The sequence below is a fragment of the Leptidea sinapis genome, chromosome 27, assembly GCF_905404315.1.
Source record: "Leptidea sinapis chromosome 27, ilLepSina1.1, whole genome shotgun sequence".
Classification (NCBI taxonomy): Eukaryota; Metazoa; Arthropoda; class Insecta; order Lepidoptera; family Pieridae; genus Leptidea; species Leptidea sinapis.
Genome location: NC_066291.1, coordinates 3,327,102 through 3,343,551, shown reverse-complemented (window position 1 = coordinate 3,343,551; position 16,450 = coordinate 3,327,102). Strand labels below are relative to the sequence as shown.

Below are 16,450 nucleotides of genomic sequence, written 5' to 3'. Positions count from 1 at the left end.
AGAAGCCTACCACTGGGATAATTACAAAGTTAAGATAAATATTATAAACAAATCGATAAGAAAATCTAATCTACTCTTATATTTTTTTACAATCTTTGGGAAAGTTACAGCTAGCGACATGGTTAGTAAGATCTTATGGTACGGAAGGCTATTAAGTAAATCCGTTTACATACAATAAAAGACTTAAATATTTCATTTGTTAGTTTATACAAGAATGCTAATCTAATTTGTATTATAATGTAAATATGAAAGTTATTTATGTTATAAATTTGTATTGAAGACGGATTTTATTCTGGAAGTATTTTCCCTCGAACCAGATATTACTGGTAGGTGTATATATGGGTACAAGAGAAGTAGATTTAGACCACGCGTAGTTATTACTTCAGGCTATAATTAAATAAAGAAAGCACAATACTGAAAAATATGTGTTAGCAAATAACCGTTGAAATGTAAATCGAGAAAATATAGAGACAAGCAAAATGATAAACCGGAAATCGTCAATGTACGACATATGTTTTTCCTTCTATCATCCCCAGCATTTCATTCAAACGTGATTGTCTCGCCAGATTTTATTTGATTTGATACTCTGCTCTTACGACTTAGACTAAATATACGTCTTGTATATCAACTTTCTTCCACGTACTTTCAAGTCATTTTGAAATAGGTTCTTTTACAGCTGAGCATAATAATAATAGTAATAGCCTTTTATTCAGACAAAACTAATCATAATTAATGATTCTTATGTAAGTACGTAAAAACTTAATTTTCTGTGTGCCTCCAGGCAAAGGCCTCCGCTGTTCTTCTCCACTCTTCTTTATTTGCAGATAGTCTTATCCAGGTTCTTCCAGCCATTTTTACAATTTCATCTTCCCATCTTCTAATTTGCCTAACTCAAGTAGAGTTAGGCAAATTAGAACTCTTGCTACTTCTTGGGTAGCTTCTAGTGATAGTTTTGCTCCATTTATCAGGTCCTCTCATCAGGTGTGCAGCCCACTTCCATTCTATAAGCTTGGCATAAATCTAACACCAAAACCTGAGAGAATGGGAGTAAAGATGATTAAGTTCAGCCAACAGACTTGCAGATCATACTCTGCAAGTAAGAACCCCGTGAATATTATGAAGAGGAAAATATGAGTTAAAACGGCCGTTCCCAATATACTATCTACAGATTGAGATAAATTAATACCTTCTACTGTCAGTAATTAGCTGTCAATAATCTGAAGCTATCCCAATATACCCGATAAGTCATTCTTATCGCCTTATATTGGGACGCGTGAATTGCAATTTCAATACAAACTTCTATCGCTGGTAAGCTATACGTCGGCCCATTGACAGATAGCGTGTACGGATAAGGTGAGTTACCGTCGAAAAGTTTATTGGGACAGAAAAGTCAACGATAGTTACGATTTTTATCTCAAATAAGAGATAGACTGAATATTGGGAGCGGCCGTTATAGGATTACTTTGTTGGCCGGCCGTTCATCCGTTTTTCAAGACCCTTAATCTCGGGAACGCGTAGAGGTATCGAATTGAAATCAAAGCGATATACTCAAGTATACAGTCTCTTGAAGCTGTGAAAATATCAACTGACGTAAAAAAAGACACAGCCGCTTATGCGGCAAAAAACGTATTTATTGGGTATATTCCGTTTACCTCGAACTTTACCAGTGGGAGGCTCCTTTGCATGGAATGTTGGCTAGTTTATGGGTTAAACATTAGTGCCTATTTCTGCCGTGAAGCAGTAATGTGTAAGCATTATTGTGTTTTGGTCTGAAGGGCGCCGTAGCTAGTGAAGTTACTGGGCAAATGAGACTTAACATCTTATGTCTCAAGGTAACGAGCGCAGTAGTGACGCTCAGAATTGTTGGGCTATTCAAAAATTCAGAGTGGCACCGCATTGTTATGGGTAGCGCATATCAATTGCAATATTTTATCTATATATATATAAGAGATTTCCACATATATAGTAACTCATCACGATATCTTTGGAACCATAAGGCGTAGAGACTTGAAATTTGGTAGAAATATTCCTTTCGTCGAGTAGAGATCAGCTAAGAACGGATTTAAAGAAATTCCATCCGCAAGAGTTTTTTTTTTAACAGAACAACGTCTGTCGGGTCCGCTAGTATCGTATAAAGAGAAAACTACATTTGGGACTAAATTAAATCACACAAAACAAGGTCTTTATCAAAGGACGCAGGTTCAAATTTTGTATTGAGATGACCGTGTCATCATATATCGTACGAAAGGGATTGATTGGCACAAGCTTTAACATTTATTTGATTTAAAGTTTTCGATTTATGAGGAAGAATGAAAAAAAAATCCCTTTTTCATAAGAATAGTTAATAAAATGTACGGAACCCTCGGTAGGCGAGCCTGACTCGTACGTGTCCGGCTTTATCTTATATAATATTATCTATATGTTTATGAAAAAAAATAACAATGGGAAAACTTCAACAGTTTACTCCAAATGTCACGAGGAGCTGCTGAAAACAAGTGTTGTGTTGGTGTGTTCTGCACTGACCAACACTATACTGAGTACTACAACAGCTTCTTTTAGCAGGGAATCACGCACCGCACAGATATTTAATATTTATTTTGTTTACATTTTAATAATTTTTGTTACTTTCAATTTAATTTATTACTTTAAGATTTATACTGTAAATTGAAGGTGTGTGTTTTTACTGTTAATAAAGTGTTTCTATCCTATTCTATTGTATTCTATTCTGTATAATTTACCCAATGAGTAAGGTTAGAAAGCTGAGTAAAATAAAGATATTTTCCATTTCATTTATTGTTTTAATTAAATAATAATAATTAGAAGTGTAAAAGTTATTGCCATTTTTAAATTGCCTACCATTGTATGTATAAAAAAAGCAACACGTGTACTCTAGTGCAATTCAGTCGTAAAATTAACAAGGTTGGGGCGATGCGTTGCTACAACAAAAACATTAAAATAGCTAACAATGTGCACAGTCCTAAATCCATTTTTATGAGACCTTTCATTATACTTAGTTGTCAAATATCGAAATTTTGAACGATTTTACTCGTATAAGCTCGGTTTAGTAATGGCTGTGACATTCATACTGCTAACACGAAGAACAAACATAAACTTGTTATGCCCACTACTCGGTTGGGTCGAGTTAGTAAGTCTTTTGTTGGGTGATGTATATATATTTTTTTTTATGGAAAAGGAGGACAAACGTATATGGTCACCAGATGTTAAGTGATCACCGCCGCCCACATTCTCTTGCAACATCAGAGGAATCACTAACCGGCCTTTAAGGAAGGTGTACGCGCTTTTTTTGAAGTACCCATGAGGTATCGTCCTGGCAACACCGCACAAGGAAGCTCATTCCACAGCTTCGTAATACGAGGAAGAAAATTGCACTGTGGAGGACCGCCACACATCCAGATGGTGGGGATGATATCCTAACTTGTGGCGTGTCGTGCGAAGGTGGAGTTCTATGGAGGATGGAATTATGTGGAGTATATGCTTCTACAATATGATCCCACAAAATGTACAAAACAAATGTATTACGAAATTTAAAAGAATTTTTAAGAAATGTTTGTGTGGGAATTTTAAAAGTACTATTAGCCTTAGATTAAGGATGGATCTCCGCTGTGCTCCAACTAGATACTCTAGCCGTAGTCGCAAAGTGCGGCAACTAATTTTATTAATTTCAATGTAAAATAACACGAAGCGTATGTTACAAAATTTGAAAAATGCCATTGAGTGTCAAGATGCCATGCACACAAGCATCTAATAGTGGCCGTAATAAAAAAGCTTTGTTCTTAGGTACTGGGGTATCTAGTTGGAGTGCAGGGGAGACCAATCCTTTATCTAAGCTATTAGCCTTATGCCAACCCGTAATTTTTACATAATATGCAGGGATTTTAGTTGTGCACGGAAAGTAGTTTCATGACAAAATCTTTATGTTATAATTTTTCAATAACACCTTAAAATCAATTGGATTTTTTAGGCCTTTGGTGGTCCAAGAGGAAATAATTGAAATTACATTACCTGCAGGATTAATTTTCATATATATTTTTAAGAAATATCCTAATTCGAGTCCCGCATCGTTCCATAAATTTTGATTACAAATTTTATTAGTAATTGCTAATTGCTAGATACACTGATACTTAAAATCACCGGCGATCATTGCTGGACTCGCAGATTAAACTAAATAGCTGGATTGGTCTTTTATGAATAAGCCTCGACAAACCCTTAGGCTTCCAAGTTTTTTGAACGTAAATTAGTTAACTGGACGGAAAGTGATCACCATCACATAATATGCCAAAATTATTTTTAGTGTTCGGCCGTTTTTTTTCTGACTTTCTTTTAAAATTCAACTACCACGAAAAAGTCGTTTATTTTTCGGGTTAGTAAAATATGACACTAACAAAAAAATTCTATGAGTGACAAATAGAAGTGAAAAGTGAGAAAAAACAAATGATTCAACAAAATTCATTTATTAAAATTTCAAACAGTACATAATTCACATATTATCAAAAGTACAATGTAGATTTTATTAACATTATGTCATATTGGAGTAGATAATATTTGAGATTTTTCAAGGTGTCAAACAGTTTTTTCTGAAAAATTGTGTTAGAGTTTTCACTTATTCCAAACATTTCAAGATAGTACGTAATCATTAAAACATCGTAAATAGTACCTCTTAAAAATATGAAAATTTCTAGAATATTTTATATTAATTCACAATTTTCAGCGTTGATTTCCATTAAATCTAAAGTGACTAGATTATATATTATGAATTAGTTAAAACAAAACAATATTAACATAAATAATTTCTTCTTCTCTTATTTATTTTCATTATTTTGTGACTTATTATATAAATTGATTTAACTTATAATTTGAAAATACAAATATTACAAAAGAAACTAATGCAATGATAATGTAGACATGAATGTACGAGATCCATACCAGTTTTTTTTAACTTCAAGACACTCACAAAGCACTTCTTCTTCGTCGTATATATTATTTTTAGAAGCAATAAGTTTTAATTGAGGAAATAGATATTTACTGTATGCTCTGTTTTCTTCAAGTATGCTACAAGTTTGATATTGGAAGACTGGAGTAATATTCAAATAAGCAACGAACTGAATTGCTTGACCAATAATCAAGTGGTTATAGATTATTACTCAAAGTTTAGATAGGTATTTTGGAGATGGTCCACAGTATGACTGGTCAGCAACTAACGATATTTAAGGAGAGCACTCGTTTCTCACTTCTCGTTCTTATTATGTTATAAAATTAGGTTCACAATTTTTTATATGAAGTGTGGATACAACTGCACTGCGTGACTCTTTTGTAACCTAAGCGCAAGCGCCAACAGGTTCATATTTTTGCCTTTGCGTTTAGCGTGTTATCCGTGCGACCGCGCACTAAACATGTGTGGCGTAATTGGTTACTTAATAATATCAGTTAAGTTTACTAAGAAGCAAGTTAATATTTATTTTAATGTTTTTCTCCATCGACACACAGCGACATCTGTTGTCAGCGACATATGATCGTCAAATATCCTAAGCTCGATTATCGTTAGTCTCTCATAAGTCTTATCCAGAAATACAATCATCTTTTTTTTAATAACGTCTTTCATTAATACAACTTGCAGCGTAATACAGCTTCCGTAGCCAAATAAGTAATGTAGTTTAGTTTTACTTCGCAGTGGAACTTATGCATGAAATTATACATTTTGAAACTATGATGCGGATCAAAGAAATTTAATTCAGGTCAGTTAACAGCCCCTGGGATTGTTTGCTTAACAGAGGTTCATATTTACTGTTAGATATTCCTTTCCCGGTCTTTATTCGACTAAAATTTCAGAGAAGAAAAGTGTACTTTATTATTTTTAATATTTTTATAATAAAAAAAATTAATACATAAAAAACTAAGAGGTCTTCGATGGAAAAATTGGACATGGAATAAAAAAAGACACATAACCAGAAACTTTAAACAAATATTTCTGTATCTAGACAATAATACTTTCTTCCGGGTCTGACAATAAGCGAGTTCAGGAAGTAGAAAACAGTCAATCTTGAGAGAGAGAGGGTGAAAGGAGTGAAAGTGAAATTATTATTGTTCGTCAAAGGAGCTATGTTATGCCGATTCAAATAAGTTCATTATGTTATATTACGAATAATTTTCTTTTCTCTTGTTGATAGTTTTTATTTAATATTTATCCATATGAAAAATTGTAGTTAATTAAAAAACGAAAAGATTGGAAATCAAATGAGTTATTGGCTTTTTAAAAAAAAATGTTTTGTTTCCAGAAAATAAATCATGATAAAGTGAGATTATTAAAAAATCGATTGTAACTTTTGACTTTTTTTTAATCAATATTTTTTTTAACACTTATTTTTTCGATTTTTCTAATAAACCAACAGAATAGAAATCCAAAACCAAAAATGAATCTTAAGCCAATATAAAAAAGAACTTTTATAAAAAAAATCTTATATTTTTAAGAAAACTAAAATAATTTGTTCACTCATGTATTGTTCATTTATGAGATATACCCTTTAATTAATAAATTGTGAAAAAACATAACAAAAAGTTGCATTAGTAACGGCAGTAAAAAAATTATGAGTATTCTCAAAAAACTTGTACCCTATGGTTTTCTCTATCGCATACTATTATGTTTCCGTTAGACATGACTGCGATGCCCTCTAATCCTTTGAATTCGCCATCTCCAGAACCCCAAGAACCAAAGGCTCGAAGGAAAGCTCCATCGGGATGGAAAATCTGAATACGATTGTTTCCAGAGTCTGCTACGACGATGTAGCCTTGGTCATCAACCGCAACTCCCCTGAAAAAATAAAAAATTGAGGTTAAAATTGACAGGTTTTTTGGATAGCAGTGCCCATATATGAAGCCAAGACTACTGAGAATGTAGAAACTATTTCGGCCTAACTATTAAATTTGGTATAAAGTTATACCTGAGAACAAACCAAGAATATGCAAAATGTTTACAAATAGACATTTTGCTTATGATTATTTGCACATATAACGTTTCCCGCGTTTATTTGAAAGGCTGCCTGACGTTCGAAAAACTTCAGAATTGTCCTTTTATTGACAGTGTTGTCAGCCATATATTTATTTTTACCAGCCATACATTTAGCATGTTTTTGGTTAATTCTCAGTTATATTACCTTTCTACAAAGTTTATTTGTAAGGCCGTTTGCACCGGAACATTTTAAGTCTGAAAGTGACGAAGACAATCGCGGTGGTAGTCAGTATCTTGAATTATCAAGAATAAGACAGGGCAAGGCGTAACACTAAGTCTTATTAATAGAGCGTACTTAGACTTCGCACATACTTTACTTACGTAAATCTAAGCTGAGTGTGAAAAAACGCAAACTCGATTTTTGCATTGGGCTTGGGCTTGGTCTTAGCTTAAGCTCAACATAATTTCAGACGACAAATGACTATAAAAACGAAATTAAAGATTATACTAAGCTTAAACTCAGCAAAGTTTTATATAAGTAAAGTATGAGCATAGTCTAAGTACGCTCTAAAGATCTCAGCCTCAGTATCGTAATTTTTTTTATGGAATAGGAGGACAAACGAGCGTACGGGTCGCGGGTGTTAAGTGATCAACGCCGCCCACATTCTCTTGCAACATCAGAGGAATCACAAGAGCGTTGCCGGCCTTTAATGAAGGTGTACGCGCTTTTTTGGAAGGTACCCATGTCGTATCGTCCCGGAAACACCGCACAACTTGTAGTACGTGGACGAAAGCTCCTTGAAAACCGCACTGTGGAGGACCACCACACATCCAGAAGGTGGGGATGATATCCTAACTTGTGGCGTGTCGTGTGAAGGTGAGACTCGGCGGCAGGATTAAATTAACATCTTATTTGTTGCATCACTTATTATCAAAACAAAAATACATATTAACTATCGGCGCAAATTTTTAAAAAATATTTCAAACGAACTGAACATTAAAAAAACCAATTATATGTATGGAATATTTTTTTAAATAATATATGATTCTTCTCACTCATTTATCACGAGGAGTATTCCTAAGAGATATTTGATGCCTTCCGCTAAATTCCACCTTCGCATGACACGCTATAAAGTAGGATATCATCCCTACCATCTGGATTTATGGCGTTCTTCGTAGGACCAAGATGTGGAATAAGCTTCCCTGTGCATTATTCCGGGACGATACGACATGAATACCTTCAAAAAAAGCGCGTACACTTTTCTTAACGGACGGTACGCTCCTGTGATTCGTTTGGTGTTGCAAGAGAATGTGGGCGGCGGTGATTACTTTACATCAGATGACTTGTACGATCGTTTGTCCTTCTCTTTAATAAAAAATAGAATAAAAGACATTAGATAGTCAGAAAATGGATCCCACTGAACTTTCGGCATGTAGAACCAATAAACATTGACAGTAATTAATGCCGTTCCCAATATACTATCTACAGATAGAGATAAACTACTACGTTCTATTGTCAGTAATTAGCTGTCAATAATCTGAAGCTGTCCCAGTATCGCCTTATATTGGGACGCGTGAATTGAATTTTGCATACAAACTTCTATCGCTGATAAGCTATACGTCGTCCCATTGACAGACAGCGTGTACAGATAAGATGAGTTACCGTCGATAAGTTTATTGGGGCAGAAAAGTCAACGATAGTTACAATTTTTATCTCAATTAAAAGATATACTGAATATTGAGAACCCAATCAACACCTCAACGCCTATTACTGAATAAAGTATTACAGGTAGTTGTAGTTTTGGGAATGTACGAAGTTCTTCAATTAATTATTGTCCTACTAACATCGGTATTATCTAGAACAGATCTTCTGGATATTGAATATTAGGAACAGCCGTTTGACACATACAAATATGAAATCGAATCTCAAAGTTGACATATTCTGTAAATTATTGATTGCTTGTTAAGCAATACCAATTAAGGGCAAGTTAACAAAGACCAAAGTAAAGCCTATTATCGACGTTCGGATCCTTGTTAGACTTTAATAAAAGTTTCGTATTTTCATAATGATAATTATTGTCATTTCGGAATGGCGTTTCAGCAATGATAATTATATACTTAGATTAAGGATTGGTCTCCGCTGCGCTCCAGTACTCGAGCCAGTCTCGAACAATGTGTGACGTGTTCTGTTAAACTTTACTAATAATTGAAACTAAAATGCCGTTTTGCGTAGTAAAACTTTTTAAAAATAATTCTACAAGATATAAGAAAGACACTGGGATCACATATCATTAGTAAGTATTTTGTATCTTATTAATTTCAATGTAAAATAACACGAAGCGTATGTTACAAATATTTGAAAGATGCCATTGTGTGTCAAGATGCCATGCATACAAGCATCTAATAGTTGCCGTAATATCAAAAGCTTAGGTAGTGCGGTATCTAGTTAAGAAGAAAGTGGCTTTCAGCCTCAATTATATCAGCACATTTTTTTAGTCCTTCAACCGTGATGTGAAACCGAGTTAGATGATCGTAGAAAAATATAACTGATCAATTTGTTATAGTGCCACAGTATTTCCTTACAATGGACAAGTGATGAGTACAGTATTAATTTAAGGGGATTTTTGAAACTAAGAAGTTGAAACAATCATTTTATGAATACCTACACATCTGTAGTTTCTTCCTTCAAGACTCAAACAATATGAAAAAGTAGCAAAGTATCAAACAATACGCGTAGCAAGCAACTTGATATTGACATAAACAAACTTTATCATTGAGCGAGAATATGATATTTGTTATAATAAAGTTAACAGAACTCTTACCAAGTTATAGTCATATTATAAGATCGAGAGTTGGCATTCAACCAAAATAGTTTCTCTTTTCTCAGTTTATTCTTAATTTATTGTAAGGTTTTGAAATTTGACATGAACATAGGACTAGCAAAATTTAAAAACAATAGTATATTGTACAACTCGTGCGACAAGTTATCGATTGCCCATTGAGTGGTGGTCAAAGCGCTAGAGTGTGGACCGGCTTGAAGTTTGTTTTCCCGGGGCATAAAAAGAATAGGGTAGCCCTAGACGCAGTTTCGTAAGAGGCGACTTGGGGCGTTAACCAGTGGAAGACTTCGTTGCACAGGATGCCGAGCGACACTGTATTGTAATTGGCAGGGGCTATCAATTACTATCAGGTGAACGTCCTGCTCATCTCATCCCTTTTTATCATAAAAAAGATGGCAGACGTCAAAATTATGCGGGTGGAAATTCGCATTTTGACGTTAATTAAATTTTTAAAATAACCATACGCAGGTTTGTACAAAAGGCTACAGTAATGTGTTCTTAATATGTGAGCTAATTATATTGAAATTAATCAAACGTTTTGGTGAAGTTGGTCAAATTTTTATATAAAAAAGAGAATTATATTTCCATTCTAAGCTTAATTGAATAATAATAAGAGGTAAATTGTATTTTTATTTGAGTCAACGTTTTAAGAATTTAAATATTATTAGCATAAAAAGACTTTCAAGAAGCACTTACTGCTATTTCAAGATTTTCGCAATCAATAATGTAATTAATGTAAAGTTAGAATACAATCAAATTAAGAGAAATTCATTAATTAAGAAATACTTCGATTTTTTTCAAATTTAAATAAAAATAACATTACGTTAATGGAATACTATTTTCGTTTATTCTATATGTTATATATACAATATAATGTTACAAATATAATGCATGTTTTAGTGATATTTTTTTTGATTTACTGGAATATTAAGCAAAACATTTGAACTATTGAAGGTGTTGTTATAACTAATATTTGTTTCGAAATTAACTCTCATCTCTGATGAGTTAAGTAGAGCAGCGTTTCCCTGCACATAATGTTATGGCATAGGAGGAAATGATGGATAGTAAGCATCATGTGGCTATTTGGGTGTTGAGATAATTACAGGTGCGACTATGATGGGTTTTTAGGTACAGAGCGTGCAACTGCTCGAATTGTCGCGGACCCTTAGAGACGTCGGTTCATTGTGTGTCTTCTACCTCATCTTTCACGGGGAGTGTTTTAGCTGATACCTGGCCGAAATCCACCTTCACATGACACGTCACAAATGAGGATATCATTCTCACCATCTGGATGTCTGGTGTTTTTGCATAGTACAGTTTTCAAGGAACTTTCTTCCACATACCACAGAGCTGCGGAATGAGCTCCCTGGTACCTTCAAAAATAGCGCGCCCACCTTCCTTAATGGGAGGCAACGCTCCAGTGATTCCTCTAGTGTTGCAAGAGAATGTGGGAGGTGGTGATTTCCAGTTTCCATAAAAAAAAGGTTGTAGAAACACCGCAAAGAAAATATTTTTCTTTGCGCGATGTTTGGATTAACTTGTAAAATATTCCTTATAAACTGAGCCCTGGTCGAGTTATTATTAAAGGTTATTACAGAAAATAAGCCATTACATGTATGCTTTTAGCGGAGTTTTCAAAGATGGCACTCAAACCAGCATCGTACAAAGCTAGTGCTTTTAGCCACTACAGTCCAGCAATTGAATATTGCTTAAAGCAGAAAATAATGTAAGTGCAAGACGTTTTATAACAGAAATAACACATACTATAGTATACTCTAAATTGTAAACAACTCATATAATTATTGCTGTTAAAGTTATGTTTTATTCGTGCCTATTAGAATGAACTTATAACTCATTTTGTTATGAGACTTTGAATGTTAATTTTTGTGTGTATATTTTCTAGAATGTACCTTTTCAAGAATCTGTATGAATATTTGACACTTCCACTGAGTATATACTATATTTATATTAAACGATAATAATAATACTTTATTTCAGACCCTTTGATCTGGATCTTGAACTGGCGAATTGAAGTTGGGGAGTTAGCTGGTGAATGCTTGATAAGAGCGTTATGAACGAAGCGTGATTTCATTTCATTTTTGAACAATTAAACGAAATGAATAATAATATATAATTATAAAAATAAATATATAATTTTGCCCTGTGCTTCCTCGGGGCGTAAAAAGAATAGGGTAGTCCCAGGCCCAAGGGTGTCGTAAGAGGCGACTACGGGCTTATTGAAAGTGGGAGAATCACGCTGCCGTCTTATGACGTCAGCACAATCGGGCCAGACTCGTCCGGGTTACTTACCACACTCGCACAGAATACCGGCGTGAAGTAGCGGCCTAGTGCCGCTATGTTTCGCATAGGTTAGTGTCGAGGACCGAAGGCCATCCCTTCCCCCCCTCCCCTCCCCATCACCCCCCAACAAAAATATGACAGCGGTCCTAAATAAGATATTACCCCAGGAGGGTACCGGCTCTACCAGAGCCGGAGAATCCCTCCCCGAGCATACGCGCTCGGGCTGCCCCTCGTATTCTGCAGTCGTGAGGTCTTACAGCACACTCGTTTATTGTTATACTAAACATAATTATTTAGATAACAATGTTCATTGTTTGCTTAAACGATGTTTCTTTATTAAAATGTTATTTTATGCATAAATTGTCCTAAAGTAGTGTTTTGTTTTACTAACGTTGATATATTCGTAAAATTGGTAGCTACATTTTATTAATTTGTAATAGTGACTACAAAAAAATTGTTACTTTAGTGTGAATAATTGCTTCTCTTACCTTGGGAATTTGAATTGCCCATCCTCGGATCCTTCTTCCCCAAATGAGGAGAGGAACCGCCCGTTGACGTCAAAGACCTGGATCCTATGGTTATTCGAGTCGGACACCAGCACACGATTAGTGTTCGATACGGCAATATAGTGAGGGTGCTCGAGAAGTCCAAGTTTTGAACCGAAAGATCCGAATTTTCCAACAAATGTGCCATCGGATTGGAATACCTAAAAATAAACAAAATTTATTTCATTGAAATTAATCTATAAATAAAATTTCACTTTTCATTTGAAACAATCATCAGAAAAAAAGGCACGTGACTTGCATTGCTGACAATGTAAAATAAAAAATGTTATAACTCAAACTAATTCAATTTTTAAGTTTTTCCCAATCTTTTATTCTACTGAAATTACTGTCAAAAATAAATTCAAACACAATTTGGTTCAGCTTTATTACATACAAAATATGTTGGGTAATACCTAGATGTACATTTAATACAAGATTCGAACTTCACCGCCAGAGTAAACGCCTCTGGCGCTTTTCAACCAAAGTATCTCCCTATATCTGCATATTCCCTTCAGTTGATCGATAATTATTGCAGTTATACTTCTTTTGGCGCATTAGGGATTAATTATTAGTGATTTTTTTACAATGCACACCGTCGCACAACTTCGATACCCTGACGTTAGCTTTTCAACTAGACCATTTGTATCATACTTTAGCTATCAGGCCTCTTGTAACTCATATGTTTACTGAACCACAACCAATGAACGAGAATTAAATGAAATATATCAATTTAAAATAAAAATAAAATCACTCCAATAATTGTTTTTAAATAATTTAATGATATTTAACTACACGTTATTTAACTAAATTATGTAGTATTATAATATTTTCATTGGTTCTATTTAATACCTTGTCTATAACAATTATCTACATCCGTAAAATGGCACGACGAATATTTTCCTTAAGGATTTTTGTTTTATTACGTCAAAGAAGAATTAATTCTTTCATGCGTTCATAAGCACATACACACTTTTTTTTAACAGTAAAACCTTTTTTATTATATTATTCCATAAAAGTATTGCATCGTCTTTTAGCTACACCATCAACAATTACTTTAACATGTCAGCTTACATTAATATTTATTTAACAAGCATTAGATTGGTATCTTTACAAAGAAACGAAATAAATACAGATTTATGAAAAAATGTACTGATGGTATCAAGTAATGTACTTCCATTCATTTCAGCCGGATGACGTCCACTGCTGGACAAAGGCCTCCCCCAAAGATTCGGTCCTGCGCTGCCCTCATCCAACCTATTCCGGCGATCTTGACCAGATCGTCGGTCCACCTTATGGGGTGTCAACCACTACTACGTCTTCCGGTACGTGGTCGCCATTCGAGGACCTTACCACCCCAACGGCCATCTGTCCATCGAGCTATGTGCCATGCCCACTGCCATGTACTTCCATATTAATCAATAATTAAATAGTAAGACATACCTGTACTCTGTGGTTTTCCTTGTCACATACGTATATAAATCCGAGAGCATCAGTAGTTATTCCCCAAGGGTAGTTGAATTTGCCATCGCCAGTTCCCTGGCTGCCAAACGAACGTAAGAACCGACCCGCTGGATCAAACACCTAGAGAAATAATAATTGTATATAAATACAGATATTAGAATACTAAAATTACAAAAATAATAATTATATATATATTATATATATATAAATATTATAGTGATTATTAATTATTAATATAATAATTATTTTAAATATTTCAAGGTCGTAGGTTCAAACCATTCTATAATCTCTCTAATTCTAGATTCAAAAATAAGATGAAAAATATTTTAATTAATAAATGTTGACTGGTGGTTCTGCTTGTTAATACTATTCTATAAATATTGTTTCTCAATTTATTACCGGAAGGCTTAAAAGCGCAGTATGAATGCTAAAGATAGGTAACAGACCGGCGTATTTTGTTACGCCAAGCAAGTGTGCTAGAATTATTTATGTTTTGGTTTGAAGGTTACCTAAGCGTAAATTACTGAACAAATAAGACATAACATCTTATGTCTCAGAATTTCGGGAGTTTCAATAAACCTGAGGGAGACTGCGCAGGGATTTCCACTTACCAGGACACCGTCTAGCTTACTATCATTATCATACTTCTTCTCATAAAAAATACTACCAATTTTTTTTTTTGTAATAACATTAATGGACGCCCTGCCTATTACAATGCAGTGCAGCCCAAGACTCTTGAAAAATTAAAAAATTCTGAGCGGCATTATAATAGCACTCGTCACCTTGAGGCATAAGATGTCAAGTCTCATTTGTCCAGTAATTTCACTAGCTGCGGCGCCCTTCAGACAACAACACAATAATGCATACACATTACTGCTTCACGGCAGCAAAAAAGCGCCGTTGTGGTACCCATTATCTAGCCGGAATCCTGTGCAAAGAAGCCTCCTACTAATAATGTGTTTTTGCTTTAGTACATAAATAAAGATAATAATTTGAAAGTAGATAGAATAATGAATGAAATAACATCGCTATATATATCTCATTTATATTATAGAAACGTTCATTTACTCTCACGTATTCATTAAGGCTATATCAAACAGGCGGCACCAGGCACACGTAACGGTACGCGAATACCAATTAATTTCAATTATAGTGAACTGAATACAAAGTCCCTGGTGGGAAATAGACTGTAACATGATCTCTGCTCGTGAAATTTCTACTGGGAATCGGCTTAAGACATTTCATATAGAAGAAGTTCACTAGATTCAGTTCGAATTATTTATAGTTTTGATATTGAGAAAAGTCGGTGATTAAATTAATTTAAAGGGATGTAAACCACTATCGCAAGCAAAAGTAGCAATGGCAGGTCGAACGTCGTAACAGTGGCCTAAAGCAAAGCGCAACCCATAAAATTTATAATTATTTGGTGGTCACTTAATGTAATTCAGTATACTTCCTGAGATACGGTCAAGGATGTCTATTGTACTGAACTTCGAACAAGGATAAAACTGGCAGTGAGAAAGCCGTAATTTCTTGACTGAGCTTCATTTTTATAGTTCCATGAAACCCTACGACATCATCTATATTTGCCAGAGCTGGACCCAACCAACTATCATTATTACATGACTTACGGCCGTTCCAATATACTATCTACAGATAGAGATAAATTACTACCTTCTACTGTTAATTCATGTCATTCTTATCGCCTGATATTAGGACGCGTGAATTGCAATTTCCATACAAACTTCTATCGCTGGTAATCTATACGTCGTCCCATTGACAGACAGCGTGTTCAAATAAGGTGAGTTACAGTCGATAAGTTTATTAGGACAGAAAAGTCAACGATAGTTACCATTTTTATCTCAAGTAAGAGATAGACTGAATATTACTGTTGAGGAATAAATGACGTTCCCTCGGGATGGCAGAAATGTAGAGACAACAATTACTTTGATTAAATAAATATATCGTACCTAACAATTAATTATATTGTACTTTATAAAATACAGGATAAAATTTGAAACACTTACCTAAGAAAAATTACGAAACTTTCCGGCATACTCAAACAAATCGACCAACAAAAGTGGAGGTGGGCAGGACACATGATGCGAGATAAAGTGAGGAAGTTGAAAGAAAAAGTAGCCGAATTGGACCCGACACATGGCAAAAGAAGACGAAGAAGACAGTACAGAAGGTGGGAAGAAGAAATAAAATTGACAGCAGGACCTAACCGGAGAAGAGTTGCCCAAAACAGACAAGAGTGGAAATCGTTGGAGGAGGCCTTTGCCAACTTTTGGCACACCGAACTAAGAGACATTTCATAGTTTCTTGTCTTACATTCT

The 16,450-nt window shown here is 34.6% G+C and overlaps 1 protein-coding gene across 4 annotated transcripts in view; it reads right to left on the bottom strand.

Moving 5' to 3' along the window:
- Positions 1–4,456: 4,456 nt before the first annotated feature.
- Positions 4,457–16,450, bottom strand: part of LOC126972746 (RING finger protein nhl-1) — a 132,098-nt gene continuing 120,104 nt past the window's right edge. For all 4 annotated transcript variants that reach the window (XM_050819757.1, XM_050819760.1, XM_050819759.1 and 1 more), the window contains 3 exons: positions 14,091–14,231; positions 12,594–12,811; positions 4,457–6,826 (listed from right to left, as the gene is read on the bottom strand). In XM_050819757.1, the coding sequence (XP_050675714.1) occupies positions 6,613–6,826; positions 12,594–12,811; positions 14,091–14,231 (573 nt within the window). In that variant the 3' untranslated portion in view covers positions 4,457–6,612. The remainder of the gene's footprint in view (positions 6,827–12,593; positions 12,812–14,090; positions 14,232–16,450) is intronic.